We start from the raw sequence: 27,643 nt of genomic DNA, 5'->3' as shown, positions 1-27,643 counted from the left end.
TATCAGTGAAAGTGAAATCTCCTATGACCACAGAGACCGCAGGGCAGTTTCTAGTCGCAGAGCCTCCATCTTGTTCTAGACACTGCTCCAGGGGCTGGGGTGTGGGAAGCCACATGTGCAGTTGCAGAGTGGCACTGACTACTGCTGGCCACCACGCATAAGTTTGGACAAACAACCAATGTGTACATATGCAGTAAAGTTTTTTGCAAAGACACTGCCTGGCCCGGGTATGATAATGAGGCTTTGAGAGTATAACCAATCAGATGTGAGACATGCAAATGAGGTATGATAATGAGTCTCTGTGAGGTACAGAGAGAGAGAGAGTAGCCAATCAGATGAGGAACATGCAAATGAGGCGTAGTGCATAACCAATCCGGGTGTGAGACACGCCTCTCCTAGGCCTATATAAGCAGCACCAGTTCTGGGCTCGGGGTGTCTTCGGCTCTGCAATCAAGCTCTCCCAATAAACGTGTGCAGAAGGATCCTGTTGCAGCATCGTTACTGCTGGCCAGTCTGCCATGCGCAAGACTGGGGGAGGCAGATCAGTAAACAAAGCAGATGAAGACACTGGTGGATCAAGATAAGGTGTGTCTCCAGGGGCTCAGGCATTGGCAGCTTGGAGAAGGTCAGCATGCTGGAAAGTGCAGAATTTACCATTTAATAAGCTCAAAGGTCTCTGAGCCTTTTCTAAGGACTGGGGCTTGGGGGAGGTTGCTTAGGCTACTGTAGGAGTCAAGATCTGTGTTAGGAGGTCATGATCCAATAAAGTGAGACCTGGCCTGACCAGGATAGAGACATGAAGTTGGTGAAGCATGGGTAGGTCAGAGATGCACTATGCTGGTGTGTGACTTCAAGGGATGCAGTAACCTGCATGTGACCCTCAGGGGCACTGAGGTCAGTACATAGTCACCAGAGATGGTGAATGGCCACCTGGGCACTGAGGCTGGTTTGTAACTATCAGAAACATTGAGGCCAGTACATAACCAATAACAGAGATTCTGCAAGCAGTGGTTAGTGCCCTGGTTGCTGGGGCCACTACATAGATGCTGTTGAGTATTATCTAGAGATACAAATATCATGAATTAAGCTGCAAATGGTGTCTCACACCTGTAATACATTCAGTACTCAGAAGACTGAAGAAGGAACATTTCCATGAGTTTGAGGCTAGCCTGGGCTACAGGGGGAAACCTTGCCCGGTATTTGTTTGAGGTACAAAGAAGCCTGTAGTACCTACCCTAACACATGTCACTCCTCTAATCAGAAGGCTTCTGTGAAGTGTTTTTTGTTTCTTTTTTTGAGGCCAAGTGCAGAGAAGAGAGATTTCCAGTCCCATAAACCACAAATGAGAACAGTCCAGGAACAGAGCCTTTTCCCAGATCACCAGTTGTTTGCAGGATGAGAAGGGAGGTGGCTTATTTTGCTCTGGGGAAGCTGTCCCCTCCCAGATCCAGAGGAGCTATTCTAAGTGCCAGTTTCCACAGAGCCAGCCAAGGTATTTGAAGGAAAAGAGAAATCTGGTAAATGTGAGCCCCACCCCAGTATCCCAGCCTTCCTTCATCTGCTACCCATGGGCACCCAGGGACTTTGCCACAACCTTGCTAACTCTCCAAGGCCCCATGGTATCTAAGCCAACCAGAAAAGGGGAGAGCACTATCTGTGGGGGGAAGTAGAGGCGGCAGCAGCAGACAAGCAAGGTGGGTACCTTTGTTCTGAGCGCTGAGGGTTCAGACCTGGCTCTGAGTTGCTCACTGCAAGCAGAGAGATGGTCCAGCTTGGCTCTGAAGGAGCCCAGACACTGGTAGGGATGCAGATGTGGAGGCAGATGGCCTCTAAAGAGACGCTGGGTATGTTTCCAGATCAGCCAAGAACAGAGGACAGGGAACGGGCAGGTGCTACACGCAGCTGCAGGAACCAGGCAGGCTCCACAGGGGCCTGGAGCTGGAGCTAACAGGAGCTTTCCCAGGGGGTCTGTGGGCACCAGATGCCTGGTTGCCTTGGCCCAAACTCCAGGAAGTGGGAGAGATGCCAGGTATTTTACAAAATTGGCCGCAATCTGGCTGTCCTGCTTCTAAAGGGTCGTGTTTACTACACAGCTCGGTATAACTGAGTTTGGGGATGACTGGTGCAGGTCAGAGGCTGACTTTCTTATTATGTCTTAGGAGTCCTTGCAGACTGCAGTGAGGTGTGTATGTGTGTGTGAGCACTCCTAGAAGCTGCCTTTGGCAAAAGCTGATTGGAATACACCAAACTGTACTTTTTGGAGTGGAGAATTAATAGATATTTAAATATACATATTTATGTATATATGCATGCATATATACATGCAGTTGTGATTTATTTGTGAATGCATGCATATATATATATATATGTGTGTGTGTGTATATATGTGTGTGTATATGTGTATGTGTGTGTAGTTGTGGTTTATTTGTATATGCGTGCATATATACATGTAGTTGTGCATGCACGCTCTTCTATGTGCCATGTCACAAGCATGGTGGTCATAGGGTGGTTTGTGGGGCTTGATCCTCTCTTTCTACCATCCAGGACTTTGAACGCAGTTCACCTGCTGAGCCATATTCTCAGCCCCATGTCAAAGACATGAACACCCACAAAGTCAGCAGCACAGTAATGATGGGGAACACATCTGCTTACCACTCTAGTTGGCGGTGTGAACCTGGGAGAGCGGGGCCTAAAAATAAGGCGGAGTTAAAGTCTCGTGCACTAGACGACTTTATTCCAAGCATCAGACAACTTATACTCTGAGGGTTAAGTAGAGTCACCTGAGTAAAGTGTCCAATCACAAGAGTAAGCTGCACATGGCAAAACCATGTTTTGCCATAGAGCCACATGAATAACAACAGCTGAAGTAAAGGCACTCCTGTCCCTGAGAGGGGCACCAAAACACACTCTTAATAATGTTCCTGTGCTCCGAAGAAACAAGAGGTCCCAAGATTCCTGCCTTGTTTTCTTGGCGCTTTCTCACAAGCACTCAGGATCTCCTCACACTCCTCTGTTCTTTAGCCGTGTTCTGACGCACATCCTTTGTAGCTATGTTGGTAGACGAGAGGATATTTTTAAAAAACAAATTCTCATGAGTATTAAATGAATGGACCCTGAGGAGTTAAAATTTCCCTGAGACTCTGGTGTGGAGGGAAGGGAAAGGCTGGGACCCTGATGCCAGCCAGAGAGGGAACTTTCTCCCAGAAAGAGACTTCATGCAGTTCTGTCAACTTAAGAGACCATCTCTCAGGAGAGACCAGAGCTGAGACACTGATCCGTCAACTGTGAGTAGAACCGCCTAGACCAGGGCTACTTAACTGACTCGTGCTCTCTTGATAACCCTAAACCTCACAGCCGCCCTGCAGACAGACTTGAGGTCGCTGGATATACTTGTTTGCTCCTCTTGCTGTGGCCCCATTGAATAAACCTTTTTCTGTTTTTCACATATGTTTCTTTAATTGCTGTACTAGCGACAGAAGCCAAACCAAGGTTGTTAGGACTGCCAGAGCCCAGGTTTGCACCCTAAAAACTCCAGTAATACCACTGAAAGACCCACAGCGTGAGGACTCCCCCACGTTCTGACTCAGGAGAGGCGACACCTCAAATCACTCACAAGAAACGGTCTTAATGCAAACTGCCAGAGGTTTATTCAGGAAAGACCAGTGCACTGGGGACGACTTGTATCCCACGCAGGGGTAGAGGAGTCAACCACGAGCTCAAGGGGTCGGGAAAACAAAGGACGAGACACAGACAAACAAGAGCAGTGCACTGGGGACGACTCGTATTCCACACAGGGGTAGAGGAGTCGACAACAAGCTCAAGGGGTTTATATAGACACACAAACCACAAACACCCAGCATTGGGCTATAAAGGCAAAACCCGCAAACACCTGGCAAAAACCGCCATTCTGGAACAATGGGGCTATTTTGGACACAGGTCTGGGGGCTTAAATAATTTTTTATTCTCTGTCAGGACCTTTTACCGTCACTTCCAGGTTTCCTCCTGTGTCTTTTGAAGCTCCTTTCACAGCTGACTCCGTGCCACTGATAACTGCTGGTACTTAGCACAGCACAGCATTTTAGAACTGATTGCAATGTGTTTCTTTGCTGTGGTTTCTTCCGTTCAGCTCCATGAGTTGAAGTTCACAGGTGCAGTTACTGCCTCACATTGGGCTGTGTCACTGCAGCGATGTGTGCTCCCACCCACTCGGGGGACAGTTAGGCGCTCAGCAAGGTCAGGATGTTCAACGCAGAGCTTCCAGGAATGGCTCCCATTACGTAGGAGCGGGCTCTTCCTTCTTCTGAGTGGTGGACTTGGTTGGTTAGAGTGTGTAGACATAATCTAACCTCACACAACTGTGTAGCTAGAAAACGAAGGGAGATTTTTAAGCACCCTTTTCATAATATTGAGGCTGCTGGTGACTGTTGTTACAGATGTCAGCTTGACTGCAGTGACAGGTACCACCATAGCTCCAAGGACTTATTTATGGGTACATCTGGAAGGGTGTCCTCAGGAAAATTCCAGTAGGAGGGGGATAGGCTTTTAGTGTTGGGCATGGTGTACAGTGCACAAGACTTGCTGGTAAATGGCTGTGCTGGTTTTATGTGTTTATCACACCATTTGTTATTTTAGAACGTGTCCCTCTACCACATGAAAAAGTTTACTGTACAGAAGTACATTACATGCTGCCCGAGATGGCCTCCTCCACCTCCCTCGTGCCATCATGATGCCCAAAGCCCAGCCCTGGCTGCAGCAGGCTTAACTCCATAGGGAGCAATAGTCTGGAATCTGGGTATTTTTAAAATGTAATCTAATTTAGATTTCATAACAAGCAATTGTGAGGGCTGAAGAAATCTGTCTTCTGCCGGCCTGAAGTTAATCAGAGAGACCTGCAAATTGCTTTGACATTTGGAAAGTAACTAAGTGGTTATGACAAAGGCACACACTTCCTCGCCAGCCCCAGATTCCTTCCTGTTTGGAGCAAAGTATTTACCACAGCCCCAGGTTTCCTGCATTGACTTCCTTTCAGGGACCATGGGCTCACGGGGTTACCTCAGGAACGAGGTTCCTAGCGGCTCCCCATCCCAAAACCTTCATTAAAGGCAACCCATGCTTTCAGAGTGCTCTAGGAACCAAAGAGTCAGACACAGACAGGCCTCGCCCTGGTTGAGCGCAGTGCCTGGCACTGTGACTACACTTTTCACATACTGTCTATTTCATCAATGCCGTGGGATCATAGATGAGAAAATCAAGGCACTGAATAAACATTTCCAAAGACAAGTGATTGGTCAGGAGGAGAAACACTGTATAAATCAGGTAGGTCTGATTTCAAAACTTAACACCGTCTTCTGAGGAGAGCAGGTACTCACTTGAATACTGATTTTCAATTCAACCTTGACTCATTCACGCAACAGAATAATTGCTCATTCCATCTGCTCTCAATGGAGGAGAGTGGCAAAGAGAAGTCACACAAAGCTGCCCTTGAAGAACTTAGCTACAATTATAGAGGAGCAGAGGCCAGCAAAGCAACTCATTCAGGAAGTGCCTCCCATGCCAACTAGTTTTGAAAGGTTACATGGAGGCTGGTGCCCAGTACTAGGTAAAGTGTATGAATGGAGACAGTAATTGGATTCCATGAGCAGTCTGCTTCATAGTGCCTGCTTTTCTGGCAGGAGAACTGAACAAGAAGCAGGGAATCACAAGATCAGGTGTGAAGAGTGGAGCTGTGTTAGGGTACCATGCAGGTCTCCAGCTCTGGACCATGGCCACACTTGCGGGGAGGCTCCTGCCTTTGTTCTCCACAGCAGGGCCTTTCCTGAAGAAAAGGATCCACACACACACACTGACCTGGGCCCTGTCTAGCATGGGAAAATGGCAGGGGCTTGGGGTTTGACCCTGGCACAGGAACTTCAGTCAGGCTGTTGACCTTGTGGGTCTCCCACACAGGCTCACGTGGGTACCAGAGTGCACAGGCTTACACTGCTCACAGACAGGCTCACACAGGCTCACATACACACAACATAGACATACATACACACACACACACACACACACACACACACAGACACTGCTCAGACGCTAAGATGGCTCTTAGTCCACAGAGCTGTGTCTCAGTGGCGATGACAGATGGGCAGAGGCACATCTGACACAATCCAGACATTGCTTCCTGGTATCCAGCCTGGGCTCAGGAGCCCTAGGTGACCTCCCTCCACTCCTCCTGCTGCTGAGGCTGAGCCTCTCCCAGTCCCCATCCTCAGTGTCTGTCCTCAACTCCAGGAGAGTCCTTCCTTCCTGCTTTTTAAAGAACACTCTCTCTGCCTGTGGTCCTTCTACTGTTGCTCACTGCTGCTCTGGTTTCAGGCTTCGGAGAAACCAAAAAGGAAAGACTTAGAAAATGTCCACGGTCCCTCTGCCACAAGCTTCCTCCTAGAGTCATGACCATCAGAGTAACAAAGTACTGTGCACTGTGGCCAGCTGGACATGCAGCCTTCGCTCTTGGCTTATAGTCAGGTCCTCTAGCCACCTCAGGAGGAGCAGGTGAGCTGGCCTGGGTATCCAGGAAGCCCAGAGTGCTGGGACTCAAGGTTTATCTCTCATGAGTGAGAAAGGATGTGGAGAGTTGAGGAACATGATGGCCATCAGTCCTATAATCCAAGAAGATCTACTGGGAGGGACCTTCGCCCCATTTCTTCTCTTCTTAGGTGGACTCTGGATCAGGAGAGACCCAACAATATGCCGGAGGATGACCCACTACACTTCCTCCAGACTCTGGGTTAGCCTCTGCCACCTGCCAGGTAAAAACTTAAGACCAACACTCTGAGCAAGCCTCATGTCAGTGTGATTGCTACGACCCCCCCCCCCCCACTGATTTGAGGAGACAGGTGGCAACTGGACCCTGAAACAAAGATATGGGCTTCACCTGCTCACAGCCTCAGCCACTGTCCTGAGCCACATCCATGGTCTGACTTCTCCCGGCAGCTCTTTGGATGGCACTTGCCAGAGCCCTATGTCATCTGCTGGCTTAGAGCTGGAGAACTGGGTGGTGCTGACACACACGTAAACCCTCCTGAAACTAAATAGCCTGTGAAATGAATCTGGAGATGAATAATGCAGAACAGCAGCTGGGAAACAGACCGGGCCACCCTCCTACCTGGACAGGTGGGAGATGAGAACAGGAATGAGGTGTCCTCAGAGGCATGAATTTTTAAAATCAATAACATTTCAGAGCTCTGCTGGAAGATTTTGCAGCTGTGATACACTCCGGCTGAAAGTCAGGAGTCAGTCTCTCGTGGCTCACGTTTCCACAGGATGAATGACACCCATTCATCCCATCCCACTGAATAGGGTAGTTCCAGGCAAATGGGGTTTGTACAACATCTTGGTTTAGTCATATGTCTATGTGTACCATGTGCAGCAGCCCTATCCCATTGCTGAAAGGAGAGAACTCGCCACTGGCCAGCTGGGAAACAAGACCCAGCTACTCACCAGGCCCCGGGCACCCAGAGCATATCAAATATTGACCTGCCTAGGAGGAACAGCGGGTACAAGTTCTACATACAGCCAGCACCATGATTCTGGCTAGGACCTCTAGCCCATGTGTCTAGAAAATGACCAGGTTTCATTTTCTTAAAGAAATATTGCTATGTGGCTAGAGCTTTAGAGTTGGTTCTTAAAACATCAGATCAAACTTCACCTTGAACGTCTGAATAATCACATTTATTTTCAACATCATGTTTTCAAGGATATCTTCCTTCCCACCCTCCTTCCAGTGGCTGTGTGATACCTGGTTCCTGGTGGAGCATGGTGCACAGAAAGGAGGCAAATGAGACAAACTCTGATGTGACAGAATGGGGTGCCATAGAAAGATGGTAGTCTTCAGAGACTTATTTCAGCCAAGCTTGTGTCCAGTACACTGTGTGTCTGACAGACCCAGAGAGGACATCAACCAAAGAAAAGCCAGCAGAGTACCACAACATAGCAGTCCCATGGAGGAGACTGAAGTGCTAATATGCCCATATTTGGCTTGTGGGACAGGAACCCAACCTTACCCACAGTTCCTTGGGGTGGGGATCTGGCCGTGCCCAGACTGGATACCAAGCTGAACAGTTAACCCTTTCTTGTTCTCCTCTACCCTTCCCTGGCAAAGGTTAGGATCCCTCCACCCAGCCACAAGGATGGGCTAAACGCTTTGTAGACCCTATTGTCTATAGACCCCTGCTGACAGATCTGTAAACAGCCTTCCACACTGGATGCTACCAGTCAGAGATGGCTGCTTCAAGATGAGGGGATGGCGGCAGTAGAACGTTGAGTCCCTGAGTTTCCAAGCCATGTGCACACAAATACAGCCACCGATCTTCTAATCAAGCCCCACCATCTACAGTTATATCTTCTTAGTTTTGGAACAACTAGCATTGACCTCCCAGACAGTTCCAGAAATGTGACACATTCATAGTGCTGAACATTTTCAATGCTGTCGATCAAATTGCCACACCTCTGGCCAAACCGTCCTGGACAGATGGAAACAAATACAGCACTTCCAAAGCTGACGTGGGAAAGGCAGTTCCCGCTGATATGCCTCACTAGAAATGCTCAAGGAACCCCTGTGGCCATGTGACCAAAGCCCAGAACAGACACATGGCACCACTTAGCACCCTGCCTGCCCTCCCACCTCCCCACCAGGCAGCATCTAGAACCCAAAGAAGGAAATTAAAGACATGCCAAATGTTTAAAGAGGGTAAATAGAAGCAGGAATAGTGGGCCTCATGTCTATTTAGGAAATGAGCTTGTATGAACCAAAACCTGTACTGTGGGGTTGGCCTTATAGTGCACACATATGGAACATATGTGTCGATGTGTCATGGGTAGATGGGATGATTGGAAAAGCTAGCACAAAGAAGGGACCATAAAGCTGTGTGGTTTGCTTTTGCACTTTAGGGATTTGCTCTGGGCCAAATGCAGATTGCAACAAGCAGGTGAATTCAGTGTTGGGCCACAGCTAAGAAATAACTGAAAACCATTAAAATACCAGGTGTCCCTTGTCCCTTCAGCTTCCAGTGGGCCATGCTGCCAGCCCCTCCTCTCTAGATGACTTCCAATAAATGGAAGCTGATGGAGAAACATCCCCTGGAGGCTTTGGAGATCTGGGCTTACTCATATGCACTGAGGGATGGGTGTCCAATCAGCTTGCATGACACCCAGCTCTGTCCTGGCCCTTCTTCCCAAACCGCAATCTACCTGAGACTCACTTCATGGGTGTCTTTTTTTTTCCCCCGAGACAGGGTCTCTCTGTATAGCCCTGGTTGTCCTGGAACTCACTCTGTAGACCAGGCTGGCCTCGAACTCAGAAATCCACCTGCCTCTGCCTCCCAAGAGCTGGGATTAAAGGCGTGTGCCACCACGCCTGGCTTCATGGGTGTCTTGATGAGTCTTCTATTGCCATGAAAATAAAATGCTATGACCAAGGAAAGTTATAAGAGAAAACATTTAATTTGGGTCTCACACTTGCAGAGAATTGGGGTCTATGACTGTCACACAGTGAGAAGGTCATCACAGGCAAACACAGCACTGGAGACGTAGCTAAGTGCTTACGTCTGGTCCACAAGCTGGGGGCAAAGAGCGCTAACTGGGAATAGTGTGGGTCTTTGAAACCTCAAACTCTATCTCTAGTGACACACACCCCCTACAAGGCTACGCCTCCTAATCCTTCTCAAACAGTTCCACCAACTGGAAACCAAGCATTCAAGTATATGAATCTATGGGGGCCAGTCTCATTCAAAGCACCACAGTGGGGCTTTTAAAACTCCATGTGTTGAGACCAACCATGTCAGCTGTAGAAAAGCATGGATATTTCTAGAACATGGCTGTGACTTCCTTGCACCATCTTTTGTAGACCTCCTGATGAGCCCCACCCCCACCCCAGATCTTTCCTGAGAAGTGGACTTTCTATCAAGACAACCTAGTAGATTCAGTCATAACCTCTGCCTTCCCCATTTCAAACTTCCTTGCTGGCTGTCTTATCTCTGCCGCACTCACTACCTACCACCTGATACTCTAGAAAATTACAAGTTACATGGATGCTTTTTATATCCCACAGAATCAGCCACATGAGCAGGATTTTGTCTGAACTCACCCTTGGCCATGGCCTAGGCTAGACACTACTTTGTGACACATCAGGTAGGAGTTGCTGGTGGAGAATAGTGGTTAACACAGGATGGTTACCCCAGTAGCGAGCTCAGCAAATCTTTCCCCATCTGTCTCTTGCCTGTGTGGACAACCTACCCTAAGAGTTCCCTTCATGGACTCCAAGGGATGCCTCCATCCTTCCTCACTCATCACCTGACTTGGGTTAGCAGCGAGTTCTAGTCTAGTCTCCTTTGTAAAGTATCTCCATACTTGGGGGGATGAAGAAAAGATATACGTGTGTGTGCTTGACATCAGTGGATCCACAAGTCTAATGCTCACCTGAGGGCACCACTCAGGGGGTTAGCTGTACCTACTTGAAGAGACATGGAAAATGTGTATCTAAGCTAGTGTCCTTTTGCTGTGAAGAAACACCATGACCACGGCAACTTTTATAAAGGAAAGCATTTAATTGGGGCTAGCTTACAGTTCAGAGGTTTAGTCCATTATCATGGTGGGAAGTATGACAGCGTGCAGGTAGATGTGGTGCTGGAGAGGTAGCTGAGAGTTCTACATCCAGATACGCAGGCAGCAGGAAGAGAATGACACTGGGCCTGGCTTGAGCATTTGAAACCCCCAAAGCCCATCCCCAATGACACACTTCCTCCAACAAGGCCACACCCACTCCAACAAGGACACATCCACTCCAAAAAGGTCACACTCACTCCAAGACCATACCTCGTAATCTCTCTCAAGTAGCTACTCCTTAATGACCAAACATTCAAATATTGAGCCTATGGGGGCCATTCCTACTCAAACCACCACATTCCACTCCCTGACCCCCATAGATGTATAGCTATAGTGCAAAAATGCATTCAGTCCACCTTCAAAAGTCCCTACAGTCTATTACAGTCTCAACACTGCCTAAAAGTCCAAAGGTCAAAGTCTCTTCTGAGACTCATGGCAATCTCTTAACGGTAATCCCCTATAAAATTCAAAACCAAAAAGGAGATCACATACTTGCAACATACAATGGCACAAAAATATACATCACCATTCCAAAAGGGAGGAAGGGAAGCATAGTGAGAAAATACCAAAGCAAGACAGACAGACAGACAACCAGGCGGACAAGCTCCAAAGTCTGCATCTCTATGGCTGACGTCAACGCGTTCTTCAGATCTCCAACTCCTTCCAGCTTTGTTGACTACACACACTTCTCCCTTGTGGGCTGGCTCCACTCCATGTGAGAGCTTTCCTTGGCAGGTACCCCATGGCTCTGGCAGCCCCAAGCTCTTGGGGTTTCCAAGGCAACCCAGGCTTCACCTTCACAGCTTCAAGCCATGGACTCTCTGGGTCTCCTCGAAGGGACACCCTTGATGCACGCCTTGCCTCAGTGGCTTCCCTTAATTTTGGAGGAGGATTTCATGTATCCTTGTATCTTTCTTGTATCCTTGACCCTAAAGCCAAACCGTGCGGCAGAAGCTGCCGAGTTCTTCTGCTGCTGATTGCTGGGGCTGGAACATGGCTCCTCATTCGATTACATCTGCACCGGCTTTCTGTTGTTGACCATTTCCTTCGGTGCCTCGGAGTTTCTTTAATTCCTTTTTACAAGTTGGAAGCTGAGCTGGGCGGGGTCTTGTCCTGAGGTCGCCCCTCCTTTTATTCCATCTGACTCCATCACACTTTCTGGGGCCCCTTTCTCCTCAAACTGTGCGTTTTTAACTTTTCCTTGCTCAACTTGCCCCTCTTCCTTATAGATCTGCATAAGACTGACTGGCAACACAGTCAATACTAGGCTGTTTTAACTCTCCTCTGCCAATGCCATCAATCCAAAATGCTTATATTTAGCCTCGGGCAGACTCTTCAGACAAGGGCAAAAAGCAGCCACATTCTTTGCCAAAATATTACAAGAGCAGTCTCTAGGCCACTTACTAATATTCTTCTCCTCTGGAAGCTCTTGACCTGGGAATCAGAATCTAGATTGCCCTCAGCACCCTGTCTTCCATGTTTCTACGAGTATGGCCCATTAAACCCCAAAAGCGTTCCACGGCTTTTCTAATCCAAACTTCACATTCTGCCTACAAGCAGCACAGTCCAGCCTATCATAGCGACACCCTGCTCCCTGGCACCAACTTCCTTCTCTCTTAGTGAGTGTTCTATTGCTGTGAGGAGACACTAAGACTATGACAACGCTTAGAAAGGAAAACATTTCCCTGGAGCTTGCTTGTAGTTTCAGAGGTCTAGTCCACTATTGTCATGGCAGGAGGCATGACAGCATAGAGGCAGACATGAATCTGGAGAAATAGTTCAGAGTTCTACATCTGGATCCACAGGCAGCAGGAAGAGAGAGCCATTGGGTCTGTCCTGAGTATTTGAAACCCCAAGACCATGCCCAGTAATACACTCCCTCTAACAAGGCCACACCTCCTTTAATAAGACCACACCTCCTAATCCCCATCAAGTAACTCTCAAGGAACTCCACTCCCTAATAACCATTCAAATATATGAGCCTATGGAGACCATTCCTATTGAACCACGACAATATGTGTATATACCATCTTGTCTGGAAACAGAAGTCTACTTTGAATCGGTTTAAGATTCTAAAGTTGACAGTCACTTTCCATTGCTATAACAAAATGCCTCAGCAGGGTAATTTGTGAAAAGGCTTATTTACCCCCACAGTTTGGAGGTTGGGTAGCTGAGATGAGTGGCCCCATTTGTTTGGCCTCTAGTGACAGCCTTAGCATCACAGGCTCAGCTGAGAGCTCACACAGCTGTGTAAGAGGTGGACAGACAGGGAGGCAAGGGGCTTGGAGGTCAGACTCAGGCCTGTAGAGGAACCTACTCTCTTTCAGACCAGACACAGCCCCACAGAAATAGCTAAGTCTTTCCAAATCACTTCCCTGAAGACCAAGGCTCTGTTCCTGGGCTCTGTTCCCACCACTACCCACACTACCTCACTGGAGGTACAACTTGCAAAACATAGACTTTCAGGAAAGCACTAAACCTTCCTCAAACCATAGCCAGGGACTTGAATGCTTAGTCTCCAAGACCACTTGTGACATGACTTTGAATTTGGGAAGAGCTCCAAGGCCTGCTGGAGAATTTCATCACCCTTGATTATAGGAATAAAGTCCAAATCCAGTTGACCAATGTACGGCAGAAGCTGACACACCCTACTGTTCATAGCATGTTCCTGCCTTTCATTAGATGACCTTCAACTCCCAGAGTCATCTCTGTCTATCTGAGGTGCCTCTCTGACGGGTCCCTCTTGAAGATGAAGAATTATTAGAGTCATTGCAGAAATGAAGCTTACCATAGTTATATATCTCTGATCATAAGTGAAGCCATTTTACAGCTCACTGGTGACCAGGATACAAGTCAACCTACATCTCACAGAGCTCCCAAGTTGGCTTCCAGTCCTAGGGATAACTCCCCATGTTCAGGAGGTCCTCTTTGGCAGAGGTACTAGAACAGACCTGTACAGCAGCATCCATGGTGTCCTGTAATTGGTGATGACTCTCTGCTCTCTGTCTTCCTGGGAGAGATTATAACCAAGGTGGCCAACAAGTGCCAGAATCAAAGTGGGCACATTGAAGTTCCGTGGGGTCAGTGTCCAGGCAAGACTTGAGCTCTAGGACCTAGGAGTCTATAAGCTCTAGGTGTGAGGAGAGACAGTAGTGATGGGGACATCTCTTCAGGCAAAGGGTTACTGTCCCTGAGAGAATACCTACAGCGGAGCCCCAAAAACAGTCCAAGAAACCTCTAGGATGAGGAGTTGGCTAAAATTTCCACCCAGAGAACACAGAGCAAGCAACTCACCCTTCTCCTCTCAGCATCACCTCTGATGAAGCCAGCAGTGACCTGCAGGTACAACCAGGCACAGGGCAGCTGGAGGTCCCAAAGTGAGTCTCTCTGAGTAACACTCGAGCTTACGTCTGTGAATGGGCCAGAGTGAGAAAAGACCTCTCCTGATTAGACCCTAAGAGACACAGAAGCAAAGCAGCATTGCCCCCAACAATTTCATCCCTGCTTGTTGGTGAATCTGCAGTGGGCCGGCTAGATTTAGATTTTAAAAAGACCTACAGATCATCTGGTGAAATCTGAATTTCCAACAAACAATGAATGGTTTTAGTATAAGTCTGTCCCCAAATACTGCTGAGACCTTACACTGTCAAAGTATTCGCTATTTGTCTGAAATTTAAACTGGACTATCTTGCTCTTTTATCTACAGTGCAGGGTTGGGGAACCTGACTCTGAGCCTATGTAGTCACCAGGCCCCATCATCGATGCCAGGAGTTCTAGGCAAACCAAGCAGGGATGAGGGCTGGTGTATAACAAGGACCAGGCCTTCCTGAAACCAGCTATGGCTGCTGGAATTCACCTTTTCACACACATACCCCGTGCCCCAGTGAAGCCCAGGATGAGACCACCAATCTTCGAGGGTCTTCAACCCAGAGCACATTAATTTGAGCTCCAGAACACATTGAAATGAAATATACATCCAAGTATTTGATACATGTGTGCTGCCTGGGGCTAGAGGACGGAGTGAAGTAGAAAGGGAGGACGGAAGATTTGTCTTATCTACAGTTCTCAGCACTAATTAGCCACATGACTACTGGGTCCCAAAGATTCCCAGACCATGGTCCAGGAGGTGTAGTCACCTCCCCAAGGCCCTTCCAGAGCGCGCCAAATTGCACAGTGTTTGATTCTCTGGGAAGAGCAGGAATCTAGTGTGGACTTCTTTAGCATCCAGCATTAGTCCCCAGGATATCCGTGTGTGCAAGGCACCTCTATAGCAACATCTGGAACCTTCCACAATACAGCTGGCCTGGGTTTTATTGATGACATATTCTTGACAGTTGCTTGTGCCCCATACAATTTAGGGACACTGGTCCAGTGTTGTGTTCCAGTATTGGCTTCATCCAGCAATCTTTCAAAAATTTGGGGTATGTGTAGGGCGCCTTCCTTCCCAAAAAGCTCTGGAGGCTGGGGGGTACAAAGATGGCCTGAGAACACAGACACTCATTACAGGTGCAATGGCCATGTAAGGACTCAGGCAATAGCCACATATGGCCATGGCTTTGCTCAGGCATCCACCACACATGTCATTAACATGTAAGGACTTACAGTCAGCTAATGGATGGATCATAGGGCTCCCAATGGAGGAGCTAGAGAAAGTAGCCAAGGAGCTAAAGGGATCTGCAACCCTATAGGTGGAACAACATTATGAACTAACCAGTACCCCGGAGCTCTTGACTCTAGCTGCATATATATCAAAAGATGGCCTAGTCGGCCATCACTGGAAAGAGAGGCTCATTGGACTTGCAAACTTTATATGCCCCAGTACAGGGGAACACCAGGGCCAAAAAGGGGGAGTGGGTGGGCAGGGGAGTGGGGGTGGGTGGATATGGGGGACTTTTGGTATAGCATTGGAAATGTAAATGAGTTAAATACCTAATAAAAAATGGAAAAAAAAAAACATGTAAGGACTTGGGCCCCCCATCACATGTGATGTGACTGTGACAATTTGGATATACACCGCATGTAATGTCGACTGATGACGGAGACCGTAGCTGCCAGAGGTAGCTGTCTCTGCTTCTTGAGAGAGGCCCTTCCATCCTTTCCATTCTCTAAAGACTTAACATCCCCACATTGGGGTCCCTGAGAGCAGGCAGTGACCAGTAAAGGCAGCTTAGGAGGCAGGAACCAGGCAAGGAGGGGTCATGTGGGTACTCTAAGTACAGCCCTCTTTGGGGTACACAAGTGCCTGCAACCCTGAGCTGACCAGGAGCAAACAGGTCTGCCCTGAAATATTAAGTCCAAGTACCAGGAGATTGACATTGAATGTGAGTCTGATCACCAAGCTCCTGGCCTGGCCGCACATCTATACATAGAAGTTCTTTGAGCATTTACACCTTCACCTTATTATTCCATCTGTGGCCTTTTTTGTCTCTTTTGAATGAAATAGGACAAATAGGACTGTCATGTCTGTAGGGTCTAGACCGAAAGTCTTGCTTGCTCCACATGGAGACACAGTTGCATGGTGACCTGGTTGGAGTGGGATACCAGGGTCACTCTCTTCCCCTGGGCTCTGTACACTTTCCTCTCTTTATACAACCAGCTCCATGCTTTCCTCTGACACTTAGCTAGGAGATGAGACACATTCCCGACTTGGCTGTAGGGGCTGCCTCCTCCGTGGTGATTCCCTTCATGTCATCCGGCATCTGACCATCTGCGCGCCACACATTTAGGTCCCCAAAGAGCCCAGTCTCGATCATCTCCTCCTGCCAGGGAATGGAGCAGTTGCCAGAGGCGAATTCTTGGAAGAACTCTGTGTCCGCTTTGTCAAAAACCACACCCTTGACTGTGGAAAAGGCACCCACGTCCTGAATGTTCTTGGCATAGACAGTCCTAGAGTCTGGGATGAATGGAGGAATGAGCATCCCTGCAAAGAAACAGGAAACAGACCAGAGAGACTCGTGGTGAGGAAACTGCAGAGCCAAAGGGTCCCCACAGACACACAGAAGACCTGCTGCTCTTCCTATGGCTGACAGAAAAGGCCAGCATCCTTAAGCAATCCCATGCTACATGCTCAGTACTCACAGACTGGATGGTGGACAGAGTGAAAGATGCCCAGATATGATTAAAAAGGTGTGCAGGTGTGTAGGTGGATGTGGGTAGATGGATGTTTTCCAGGCTGGCCTGAAATGACAATCTTTCTGCCTCCGCTACCCAGTGCTGGTATTACAACTCTGATTCACTATGTCAGCTAGGAAGTCTCTTAAAAGAAATCTCAGCCCTTGCCTCCCATACCTTCCCAAGACCCACCCCTAAAGTCTCTTCACGAGACAAGCATCTTGAAACCCCTTAGGCCAGGGCTCTCAGTCCCTCCCATGGCAACTGCACCTTCTCTGCAGCCCCAAACTCAGAGCTCTTGTCTGGCCCCAGGTAGGCATCAGAATGGCAGATATCAGGTGAGCTCCGGCATGCTCCCTCCCCAGCCAGCTGCACTTTGTAACAGAAGCTACAAGATGCAGGGTGCTGTTGGTCTTGTAGAGCCCAGATGTCAACTCAACTCACCTAACCTCCTGGCCTGGCTTCCTTGGGGCAATATGACCCTAACTTTGCAATCCTGCCTGTGCTGGTCCGGGCTGGCTGCTCACACCAAAGCATGACCTCCTGTGCCCCACTACTCCCTCGCCCCTCAGAAGACAGTCCTTAGACCTCCTGAGCCAGCCAGGACCCTTCCTGGCCTCAGAGCCTCATGACAGCTATGCCAAGTATAGCCCATCTTCAGATGAGGTCCTTAGCTCTCCTGCCCAAAAGTAACTGCTCTTAGGAGAGTCCTCTCCTCCTCCCTACGGCTCCAGCCTCATCCTGAAATCCACACCCTATATTCCAGAGATCCAAGGATTCGAGGGAGGCAGAGTCTGTCTGACTGTGCGAAGTTCATTCACTCCACAGCGTCTGTCATGACACTGCAGCCACGGGATACCGTGTGTGCAACATGTGTCCGTGTGTCTGTCTCCATGCGTGCATAGCTGCTTGTGTGTGAGCCCTTGCATGTATACATCCTCATGTGTATATGCACTGGCCTGTGCATGCCTGTAGGTCCATCTAGTGTCTGTGTGTGATGTGGCATGGTACATGCATGGGTGTGTGCACACGCATGTGTGCCTGTGTATCCCTGAAAGTGTATATGCACGTGCATTTTCAAGGATGAATATAAGGAAAATACTATGAAGCAGGCTCAGAGCTTCCACACTAGCTTGTCAGCCACGTTTCCCACCTGACTTCAGTCTGCCCGACCGCATGGATAACATATGCCATCAGGGGTCCCTGTGCCCTCTCAGGCTTATGGTAACACCCATACCGGCTTCGAGCTGCCTCCAGCTGATATCTTTGAAGAGGACGTTTGCCCGAAGCGCATCACAGGTTCCATCCCGGAAGCCCAGGCGCTTCTCCGGGTCCTTCTCCAACAGCTGCTCACAGAAGTCCTTGCTGGCCTGGCTGAACTTCTCTGGGTACTTCACAGGCTCTGAGATGATACGTTGCTTAAGCTCCTTGTTCTCTACCTGCACGGTAGGTAAATGCACCACTTCACTTGAGCCCTGGCCAAGCCTCAAGCCTTAGGACTTGGTGCTCACCCTCACTGGGGTGGGTGTGGGCAGTGGGCGTGACCGGTGGGCGTGGCCAATGTCATCCGGTGGGCCCCTCCCAGGTGGCTTGGCTTTGAAAGGCTCCCATCTCAGGACGGAGAAACAAAGTCAAAAAGTGAAGTCTCCAGCCACACTCTCCAGCTGTTTTAAAGGGTGGTGCCGGTTGACTTATCCACATGTTTACACAGCTGGACAGCCACTGCACAGACTATGACCAGAAGCGAACGTTGTTGCCTGAGAGCTTGACTGAGCATGGTGTTACAAAACCATGAGAAGCCTAAGAAATAGGCTTGCCTTACTTCTGGTCAGCTTTGGTGGAGTCTCCTAAACAAAGCTCCCCACACCTAAAGTGTATGACGAAGACAGTGTGGCTTGCTCCCCAGGCATCCCCCATAGCAAAGCCGGTGCTCATCATCTCTCTGGCAGGCACAGGCAGAACAAACGCAGCATGTGGAACCTGAACGAATGTTCACGCACACAGGCCTAACTAAGGTCTGTCACTGTGGAGGCCTGTGAGACTCAGACACTTCTCCACGTTTGGCCAGGATCACATGACAACATAGAGCTGTAAGCTCAGGCGAGGTCAAGGTAGCCACAAGTAGGTGGACACTGTCCCTACTGGGACATAAAATAGCTTCTGGCCCAGACCAACCTCTGTGTGTAAACAGAAATGAAGAGCAGAGAAACTATATAGGGTGGTTGTCCGAGGCCCCAAGAGCAATGTCCTGGTGGCCACTGCTAGCTAGGGACCCGGCAGTGGCCTCCTTGTGAAGTCAGCACCAAAAGGACCTAATGATAGAAGCCACTGTCAAACCAGGGAGAGAGGTCCAGTCTCAGCTAGAGCATGTTTGCTCTGCCACCTGCTGGCCGTGGTGTGCAAAGACAGTTAGAATCTTCCAACAGCTCTACTCTCAGGTCTCAAGAACAGGCAGGCTTTGGGACAGAATATCCTGCAGGACCAGGAACCCAGAGCCTGTGCTCCTTATATAGTCCTTGGCACAACCCAACCCATCCATGTCTGCCCCAGAATGGACCCTTTCAGGGGTTCCTGCCAGACGGCACCTACCTTCTCTCCTCGGGCTCGGAAGGGTCCTCTGGCTGCGATCATCTCGTACAATGTGACCCCCAGGGCAAAGTAGTCCACAGAGAAGTCGTATTCTTCACCTCGCAGGAGCTCAGGGGCCATGAAACCTGCCGCCACGAACATATGTAGGTTCATAGATGCACCTGCTTTCCCACAGCGTGGCTCCTACCCAGTACTCACAGCCCTACTGAGGCTCTAGTGATACCCTACCCCCAGGGGAGTGAGTGGTCTCCCCACCAGTGACTTGGAGGCCAAAAACCTCTTTGTTGTCATTTCAGGACATTGAGCATTACCCTGGCCACTACCCACTGGATGCCCACAGTGCTAACAACCAAAAACGTCTTCCAGCCTAGCCAAAGATTCCTAGGAGCAGAATTGCCGGGGTCAGGAATCTCACTAATGTGGGATATGAAGCCTCCACTCAGATTCAGGACAGTGTGCTTATGCTGTGTGTGACTCCTGGGTTAGACGAACGTGACAGATGCTGCTGGGACCTTCTCACTCTCCTCTTATAAGGATACAGACGTGAGCTCTGTGTCCTGTAATCCAGAGTGAGCCCAGTGACCCAGGCGCTGTGGCCAAAGCCTGAGGAACACGGGTGATGGGGTCACAGTCCTATGCTGTCCTCAGTCACTTTGTTCCTTGAACCTTCTTTTATTACCTACAGTGAAGCTATAGCTGAATGCACTCAAAGAACAGCACCTGATAGCATAGCCACTGTGTGGCCTTCTCCACAAGCGTGGCCTCCCTGGTCCTCCTAGCTGCCTGCTCACAACCAGACCATTTTCATGAAAATCTCAACCCCTTACAACCCACCACACATATTAGTACCCAGCGTCTGCAACCCAGTGTATAGACCATCTCCTCCCGCCCATTCTGTTGGCTTCTCCGCCCCATGTAACAGGCCATGGAATTGCTCCTGCACTCCTAGCCCTTCTGGAAGGTGAATTGTCCAGCATCCCTTTCCGGAGCCACGCGCACCACCTCTCCACTTCAGGATGCCACCAGTGTCCACCCAGTGCCACCCCCGGTAGTGTCAGACTATACTCTGACCATGCCACCCTTTGCCTTCATGTTTTGGGTTTTTACAAAGAATATTGTTGTTCCAGAGCCAGCACCCATGGGTCACTGGATGAGGGAGCAAGTGTGTTTCTTGTCTCATTGTCTCCTGGAATGCAAGCTTCTAGTTTGCACCCTAACTCAGCATTTCCAGAGCCTACACTGCGGTCAGGATTTACACTGTGGTCCCAGGCAAAGGATTTACGAGGTAGGGTTGCCACTGCATCTCAGTAAGCTCAGGAAGGTAAAGATTAGGCAAGCAATGGCGCCCTCTACTGGCCAAGCTGGGCCAGCAGTCCAGAAAGGGACCAGTTCTAGTCTTGAGGTTCTTTAAATCTTGCTCCAGCAAATCCGGGACTTGTAGTGAACTGAGGAGATCCAAGTAAAGTTTGAGCTATCTCATGAAAGAAAGCACAGCCATGTCTTCACGAGGCTGTGCAGTGGCTTCAAGCCAAGCTGTTTCCAGAATCCTTTTCTCAGATCTCCTTCACCCCGTGCCTGCACAGAGCCCTCAGCACCCACCAACCAGCTACCAAGGCTAGACAAGCACCACCGCCCGGGGGTCAGTATGGATTTGTCCTACTCCAAAGTCGAAGGGGAACGTTCTTGTCTCTCTACCCACCATGGCATCAGGGACACTCTCAGATGGTACCTAAGGCACAAAGCAGGATCCTGTCGCCACTCTGTTTACATCCCAGATAGCCCAGGGAAGAAGATACACATCTAAGAAGTCCTGTCAGAACTCAGCCTGAATACAAGACCATCCAGAATATGGAGAAAGGGAGACTCAAGTGCAGATATCTAAAGCATGCAAATGCCGGGTATGCAATGGTCACGTCACAGCCTCATACGCCCATGTGGTAAGTGTTAAAGCCAAAGACTCTGACAGACTAAGGACACCATCTGAGGTCACAGAGCCAGGAAGTATGGGCCTGGACCTCGCACCTGCTCCAGCTGACTCGAGTCTCTGCTTTCCTCTATGCGTGCTGCCTCTCACCCTTCCTCTGAGGGGGACGAAGGCAGAAGAACACACAGGTCTGCATGTGTATGTACACTTAGACACAGATACATCTACAGTCACTCATATGTGTTCAAGAGTGGTGTACACAAAACCTATACACACAGAGACGCATGCCCATGTGTGCACAGATACGTGTACTAAGCATACACACAGAGGTGCCTGTACACATTCACACATAGGTATACACACACACACACACACACATACATACATATATATATATATATATATATGCATGAAATAGCACATATACAGATGTGCTTATAGACATGTACATACACAAAGACACATTTGTGAAGATGCACACACGTATTTGCATGTGTGCACACAGAGACTGTCATGGGTGCATGCATACTGAGAGGTACCTTCATACACATACATGCATGCTTCACACAGAGGGAGCTGTGTGCCTACATACATGTACAGATACGTGCAGATGCACATATGTGCACAGGTGCACATGCACATACAGGCTCGTGCATATCCACGCATGGGCTTACACATAAAGACCCCCCCCCGTGTGCATACTCAGTCACACCTACAAGACATACAACTGTGCACACCACATGAGAGCAAGCACACATGTAGGAATGTGTGCACACGGGTATGCATGCCCACAGAAAGATAACACATGCGCATAGCCTGCCTGTGAGTGGCTACCTACCAGAGTTGTGCTAAAGCCTAGCAAGAGCTGGCTGAGGAAAGCCTCTGTCCCCTGTGCACTGCGGTGTGACCTACACAATAAGTCCTTGGGTCCAGCTCTTCCATAAGATACCCCAGGCAAACTCATCTGCCAATGCACAGGACACCACTCTCTGTGCTCTCTCTGCCCATCAAGGTACCAGGGAGGCAGCTCTGACAAGCTAGTGAGACTGTTAAGGCCGGGGAGGGCCTGTCCTTGAAGGGAATAAACAGTTCTTGAGCTGCTGAGTAGAACCTGATTGCTACTGTTTGCTCTAGAGGATAAGGAGCCCTGCTTCACAACCCCCACTCTGTCACCACTTAGGTCTCGAGGCTCCTGCTGCCTCAAGTTCTGGGAGAGAGGATGACCCCAAGGCCTCTTCTTGGATGCCAAGCCTACTCCTGCTGCCTCAAGTTCTGGGAGAGAGGATGACCCCAAGGCCTCTTCTTGGATGCCAAGCCTTCTCAGCCCCCTCCCCCAACGCTCAGACCTTACCTGGGGTCCCTGCGTAGCCCTTGGTCTTATTCTGCCCTTCCTTCAGCTCCACAGCCAGTCCAAGGTCAGAAATTCGGATATTGCCTAAAAGTTGAGACAAGCTGAGTTTACACATATTCCATAGAACAGAGGTACCAGGTGACCAGGGCTTAGCAGTGTTCCCCGGCACAACAGCAAAACACATGCTATATGTACATACATACCACACTCTATACACGCATATCCATTTCCCACAAAGATGTATCATACACATAGTAGGCATACCACATATACCTTACACATACATGCATGCACACCTATATGCATATGCACATACATACATACATACACATATAGCTTACACCACTGTCCTTTATGCCCTAATACTACTAAGCCCTCCTTCAGTGACTTTCAACGAGGCTGAAGAAACCATACTTTGGGCCCTCCAAAGCCACCGTAACCTGCATCCACCCCACGGGCTCACCATCATTGTCCAATAGCACATTCTCTGGCTTGAGGTCACGGTAGACAATGCGTCTCTGATGCAGGTGCTCCAGGCCACTGATGATCTGTGCTGTGTAATAGATGGCCCGTGGTTCTGAGAAGCCGGGGTTATCCTCATCCACATTGTAGATGTGGTACCTGGGGGTAGAACACCATGGGAGGCATGCACACGGGTTTTAAGGGCAGTAAAATGCAGAAACAGAGAGCCTGGATCTTAGCGCACACACACATACACACATGTATCAGCATAGCGTGGTCCCCTTGGGACCAGGCATCAATGCTTCCCTGGAGAAGCCCAAGGCTAGTGGCCTCAGATGCCACCTTACCCATAACTGATTGAGAGACAATGGTTAAAAGGACATAGAAGCTTGTCACCTGACACCTCCTTCCTCTGACTCCATGGCAGTGACAAGACAGAGCCAAGAGAGGAGAGTCACCCCCCAGTTTTTTTAAAGCACAAGCAACCCCCAAATCTCTGAGTATACCTGTTGTCTGCTCCACCAGACTCTGAACCCCTGGATGGGTTTGACAGTAGCATTTCCTTCCCGGCCCTTTTCCGCAGGACCCTGGAGTGCGTCCATTTTTGTATTCTACTGTACACTTGCTGCCTCAACCCTTTACAGGGAAACGAAGCCCATAGCCAGAAGCTGTGAATGGCCTAAGCTGTGTTGAAGGCGGGTGGGGGAGGCGGGAGAGAGGCTGCAGACTAGGGGTTTGGAAGAAAATCAGAGGGTCCCTGGGAAGGGGGTGGGGACAGAACTTGCAATAATGCCTCAGCATTCCTTACAGGCCTCTTCCCCTTCTCAAAGATGGGTTATCTAGACCTAACGTTATTCATCTGAAGAAAAGGCAGTTGGCTTTGCTGGGGTGGCAGTGAGCTGAGAGACACAGGGATTTGCAAGTTACAGCTCCCTTTAGTAGCACTCTGCATTCCCAAGGCACCCCAGGGTCTCACTGTGTAAGCCTTGTGTACTAGGTACCCAGGGGTCTCATGGAGCTAACCATGTGTGTCAGCTACTCCAGGGACTCACCTCCTCATCCTCCTGACACTGACTTGGTCACTATTGTTTGTCTCTATTTTACAGAACAGGAAACTGAGCTAAGAGTGGTGAAGTCACCCAGCCAAAGAAAGCCATTAACCTAACATCCCTAAGAATGCAGGACCAACCTCTGAGCACCGTGAGGCGTGGCTAGCCCAGGCGCCATCAGAGTGGGTACCCTCCTACTCTAGGCAAGCCTCTAGACAATCATCCAGCTCTCTAGACCTATAGCATTGGACACCGATGGAATTGTTAATGTTCACTTCTTAGCCCTCTCGACTTACAGTATCCCACCACAGCTATCTACGACATCACATGCCCTCTGTCGCCTGTCCCCAGTAATCACGGAGAGTCGTAAGCGTGTACAATGACAGGCAAACCCCAAGTCCTGGACCCCACCAGACGTGAACCCTAGTTGAAAGCAGTCCCAAGTCCGGACACCTTTACCTCACGTCACCTCCGTTCATGATGGTCATCACCAGACAGAGGTCCGTCTTGGTCTCGAACGCATAGGCCAGAGACACAATGAACCTGCTGTGTACTTTAGTCAGAATCCTCTTCTCAACAATGGCGCCCTGGAAGCAGAGTTGTGATCTTCAGTCCTCGGGAATACACTGTGGAGAGCAGCCTGCATGCTGGGCACAGCGCGGGACAGGCTTGCAATCTGTCTGAAATCTGCTACGCATTCACTCAGGGACATAGCCTTGGCATTGACTGGGACATCTCTGTCACTGCCCTGTCCACCCTCCCCTCCCCTGCACGACCATAGCCCCACCATCCAGTTCTTGCTTGCATCCAGACAGCTCCCAATGCAGCCTGACCTTCCAGGAGAGCCTGCTTTATGTGAGAACCGCAGGTCATGTCCCCTGGGGATACTAAAGTCTGAAAAGTGTTATATGGGGTTACAGGTCTGTGTGGGTGGCCCAGAACTCCAATTACAGTTCCAGAAAGCTGCAGTTATTTGTGTGTTTGTCATTTTGAGACATGGGCTCACTGTGTAGCCCTGGCTCTCCTAGAACTCTCCATGTGGGCCCAGTGTGAGTTCAGTACTCATACAAGCCCAGCCACCACCTCTACCTCTAAAGGTGTGTGAGACCATACACAAGCTTAAAGGTGCTATTTTTTTTAAGTATGCAGTTTTGTCCCTTTTAATTGAGATACTTTATTTTTAATTTATTTATTTTACGTATGTGAGTACACTTTAGCTGTCTTCAGACACACCCGAAGAGGGCATTGGATCCCATTACAGGTGGTTGTGAGCTACCATGTGGTTGCTGGGAATTGAACTCAGGACCTCTGGGAGAGCAGTCAGTGCTCTAAACCACTGTGCCATTTCTCCAGCCCCTAATTGAGATACTTTAAATAAAAATGAAAAAGCTAAATCATTTTCCAATTTTATGAATAGTTCCAAATTCAAAACAAAATCAGTCACCATGGCCTTTTTTCTAAAAGGCCCTATTTTCTAAAAATATACCTTCAGCAGGGCCGTGGTGGCGCACGCCTTTAATCCCAGCACTCAGGAGGCAGAGGCAGGGGGAACTCTATGAGTTTGAGACCAGCCTGGTCTACAGAGTGGATTACAGGACAGCCAGGTCTACACAGAGACATCCTGTCTTGAAAAACAAGGGGGGGAAAAGAAGAAAAAGAGAAAAGGAAGGAAGGAAGGAAGGAAAGGAGGGAGGGAGGGAGGGAGGGAGGGAGGGAGGGAGGGAGGAAGGAAGGAAGGAAGGAAGGAAGGAAGGAAGGAAGGAAGGAAGGAAGGAAGGAAGGAAGGAAGGAAGAAACTCTATCTTCCACATTCCATGACCTCTTTCTCTCTTCTGTCATACGTTACATCCTAAACATAGTTTTTCCTCCGTCCACTCCTCCCTGTCTCTCCCCGCTCTCCCTTCTCCCATAAAGATCAACATTTAAAGATCAACATTAGACCACCATGAGGTGCATCTCCAAGGCCCCTGGTAAAGACCCCTGGATTTGCCTGACACCTCTCCACTTGCACCTGCTATTTGAACAGGGACCTGCTGGGGGCTAGCATTCATCCCTAAGAGTTTCACAGCATTATCTGTACTGTACAGCCGGGCTGTGGAGGGCTGTGTTCCCTGGACAATAAGCTGCTTTCGCTGATCCTGCCTTAATTAGACACTGACGCCATCAAAGGAGGAATGAAAACATGGCAGCCTGCCTATGTCCTCCACTCATTCTTGTCCCCTAGAAACCTGTGTTCAGGAAAAGTGGTCCTGCACTGCGGCATCACAGATGGCTTCTGCCGCTTGTGAACAGTACCTGATGATGGAAGACTGCCTCACTCTCCTGTATGTAATCACAACAGGAGCCAGAATGTACAGAGAGGTTTCTAGATAACTAGGTACATGCTCCATTGCAGCTCTCCCTCTGAACTGCTCCTGAGCATGGTACAGATGGACTATAGCCCTGCCAGTGGCGGCCTGTGTCGGGGGAGTCCAAATGGCAGCACACATGCGCAGTAGCTAAGGCCCGTGTAGACCTCCGCAGGAAATTCCTCTAGCCTAAGGGCATCCTACTGCTTGCTGGGCTCCCTACCTGGTAGCCCTTCCTCTTCTTCAGCCGTTTCTTGTTGAGCTTCTTGCAGGCATACATCTTGCCAGTCGCCTTCATCTGACAGGCAGACACTTCCCCGAAGCCCCCCTTTCCCAGGACCCTGAAGTCCAAGAACCAGTCTTCACCTATGGGCTGGGCTTCCAACCACTTCCACTGAAGAAACCGCAGGAAATACAAGCTTTCTAGGTACTCCTGGAAGGGCGCCTGGCTCAAGTGCTCCATTGTGGCCTGGAGCAAAGGCTGGAAGAGGCCGTCCTGGCTCCCAGTTGGCCCTTCTTTCACCCTTGTCACCATGCCCTGGTCCAGAAAGTTGCAGAAGAGTGTGCCCTGTGGGTCCAGGTACTCAGCCAGGATGGCTTGTGCCTTCTGTGGCCTCAGGTCATCATCAGCAGTGTCATAGTCCTCAATGTCCTTCCAGAGCTCCAGAGCTGGCACATGTCTCTCGTCTGTCTTCAAGAACTGTTGGAAGAGCCTCTTGCCGATGGGTTGCTCTGAGCACAGGCTCTCAAACTCCAAGCTGAGGTTGTCACGGAGACCCTCACACTTGGACAGTGGGGGCAACCGGAGCTTGGCCAGATATTTCTTGTCTCGGGAAGACGGTGTGCTGCTTCCGTCAAAACTGCCCCGGGCAGCGATGAAGGCAGAGTTGGCCACCACGGTCTCCAAGGACCCGAAATCCATCCTGCTGATGCCCTGTGTCCACTTCAAGTATTAAGACCCATAAGCTGAAGTCATTCTCAAGGCACCAGCAGCCAAAGCAGGCTTGACCCTACGCCCTTGGCCTATGGCCTGTCCCTGCCCTTGTAGGACAAGGGAGATATGCAGCCTTGGCCAGGGTGCTTGGGAACCCACTGAGAGGCCCAGGGAGACCAGGGCTGACAAGTATCTAACTAAATCCCAGCCCTGGGGTCACTGAGGACA

General features: G+C 49.5%; 1 protein-coding gene across 1 annotated transcript; it reads right to left on the bottom strand.

The window, feature by feature from the left end:
* Nucleotides 1–10,569: 10,569 nt before the first annotated feature.
* Nucleotides 10,570–27,440, bottom strand: Grk1 (G protein-coupled receptor kinase 1). The gene is made up of 7 exons (NM_011881.3): nucleotides 26,705–27,440; nucleotides 24,593–24,720; nucleotides 23,086–23,243; nucleotides 22,623–22,706; nucleotides 19,348–19,472; nucleotides 17,996–18,197; nucleotides 10,570–16,567 (listed from the first exon to the last, which is right to left on the bottom strand). Exons 1-7 carry the CDS (start codon nucleotides 27,401–27,403, stop codon nucleotides 16,269–16,271), a joined length of 1,695 nt encoding a protein of 564 aa, NP_036011.3. The 5' UTR covers nucleotides 27,404–27,440; the 3' UTR covers nucleotides 10,570–16,268.
* Between the last annotated feature and the right edge of the window lie 203 nt (nucleotides 27,441–27,643).

The sequence above is a fragment of the Mus musculus genome, chromosome 8 (assembly GCF_000001635.26).
Source record: "Mus musculus strain C57BL/6J chromosome 8, GRCm38.p6 C57BL/6J".
In the NCBI taxonomy this organism is placed as follows: domain Eukaryota; kingdom Metazoa; phylum Chordata; class Mammalia; order Rodentia; family Muridae; genus Mus; species Mus musculus.
This window is presented reverse-complemented; position numbering and strand designations above follow the sequence as displayed.

What these genes read in the sequence shown, in the direction of transcription:
- Grk1 (NM_011881.3), bottom strand. Translation starts at nt 27,403, where the DNA reads ATGGATTTCGGGTCCTTGGAGACCGTGGTGGCCAACTCTGCCTTCATC. An exon ending in AGAAGAGGAAGGGCTACCAG is followed by an intron (nt 24,721 to 26,704) that starts GTAGGGAGCCCA and finishes CTCTGCTTCCAG; the next exon opens with GGCGCCATTGTTGAGAAGAG. An exon ending in CTGGAGGCAGCTCGAAGCCG is followed by an intron (nt 16,568 to 17,995) that starts GTATGGGTGTTA and finishes GTTTCTTTGCAG; the next exon opens with GGATGCTCATTCCTCCATTC.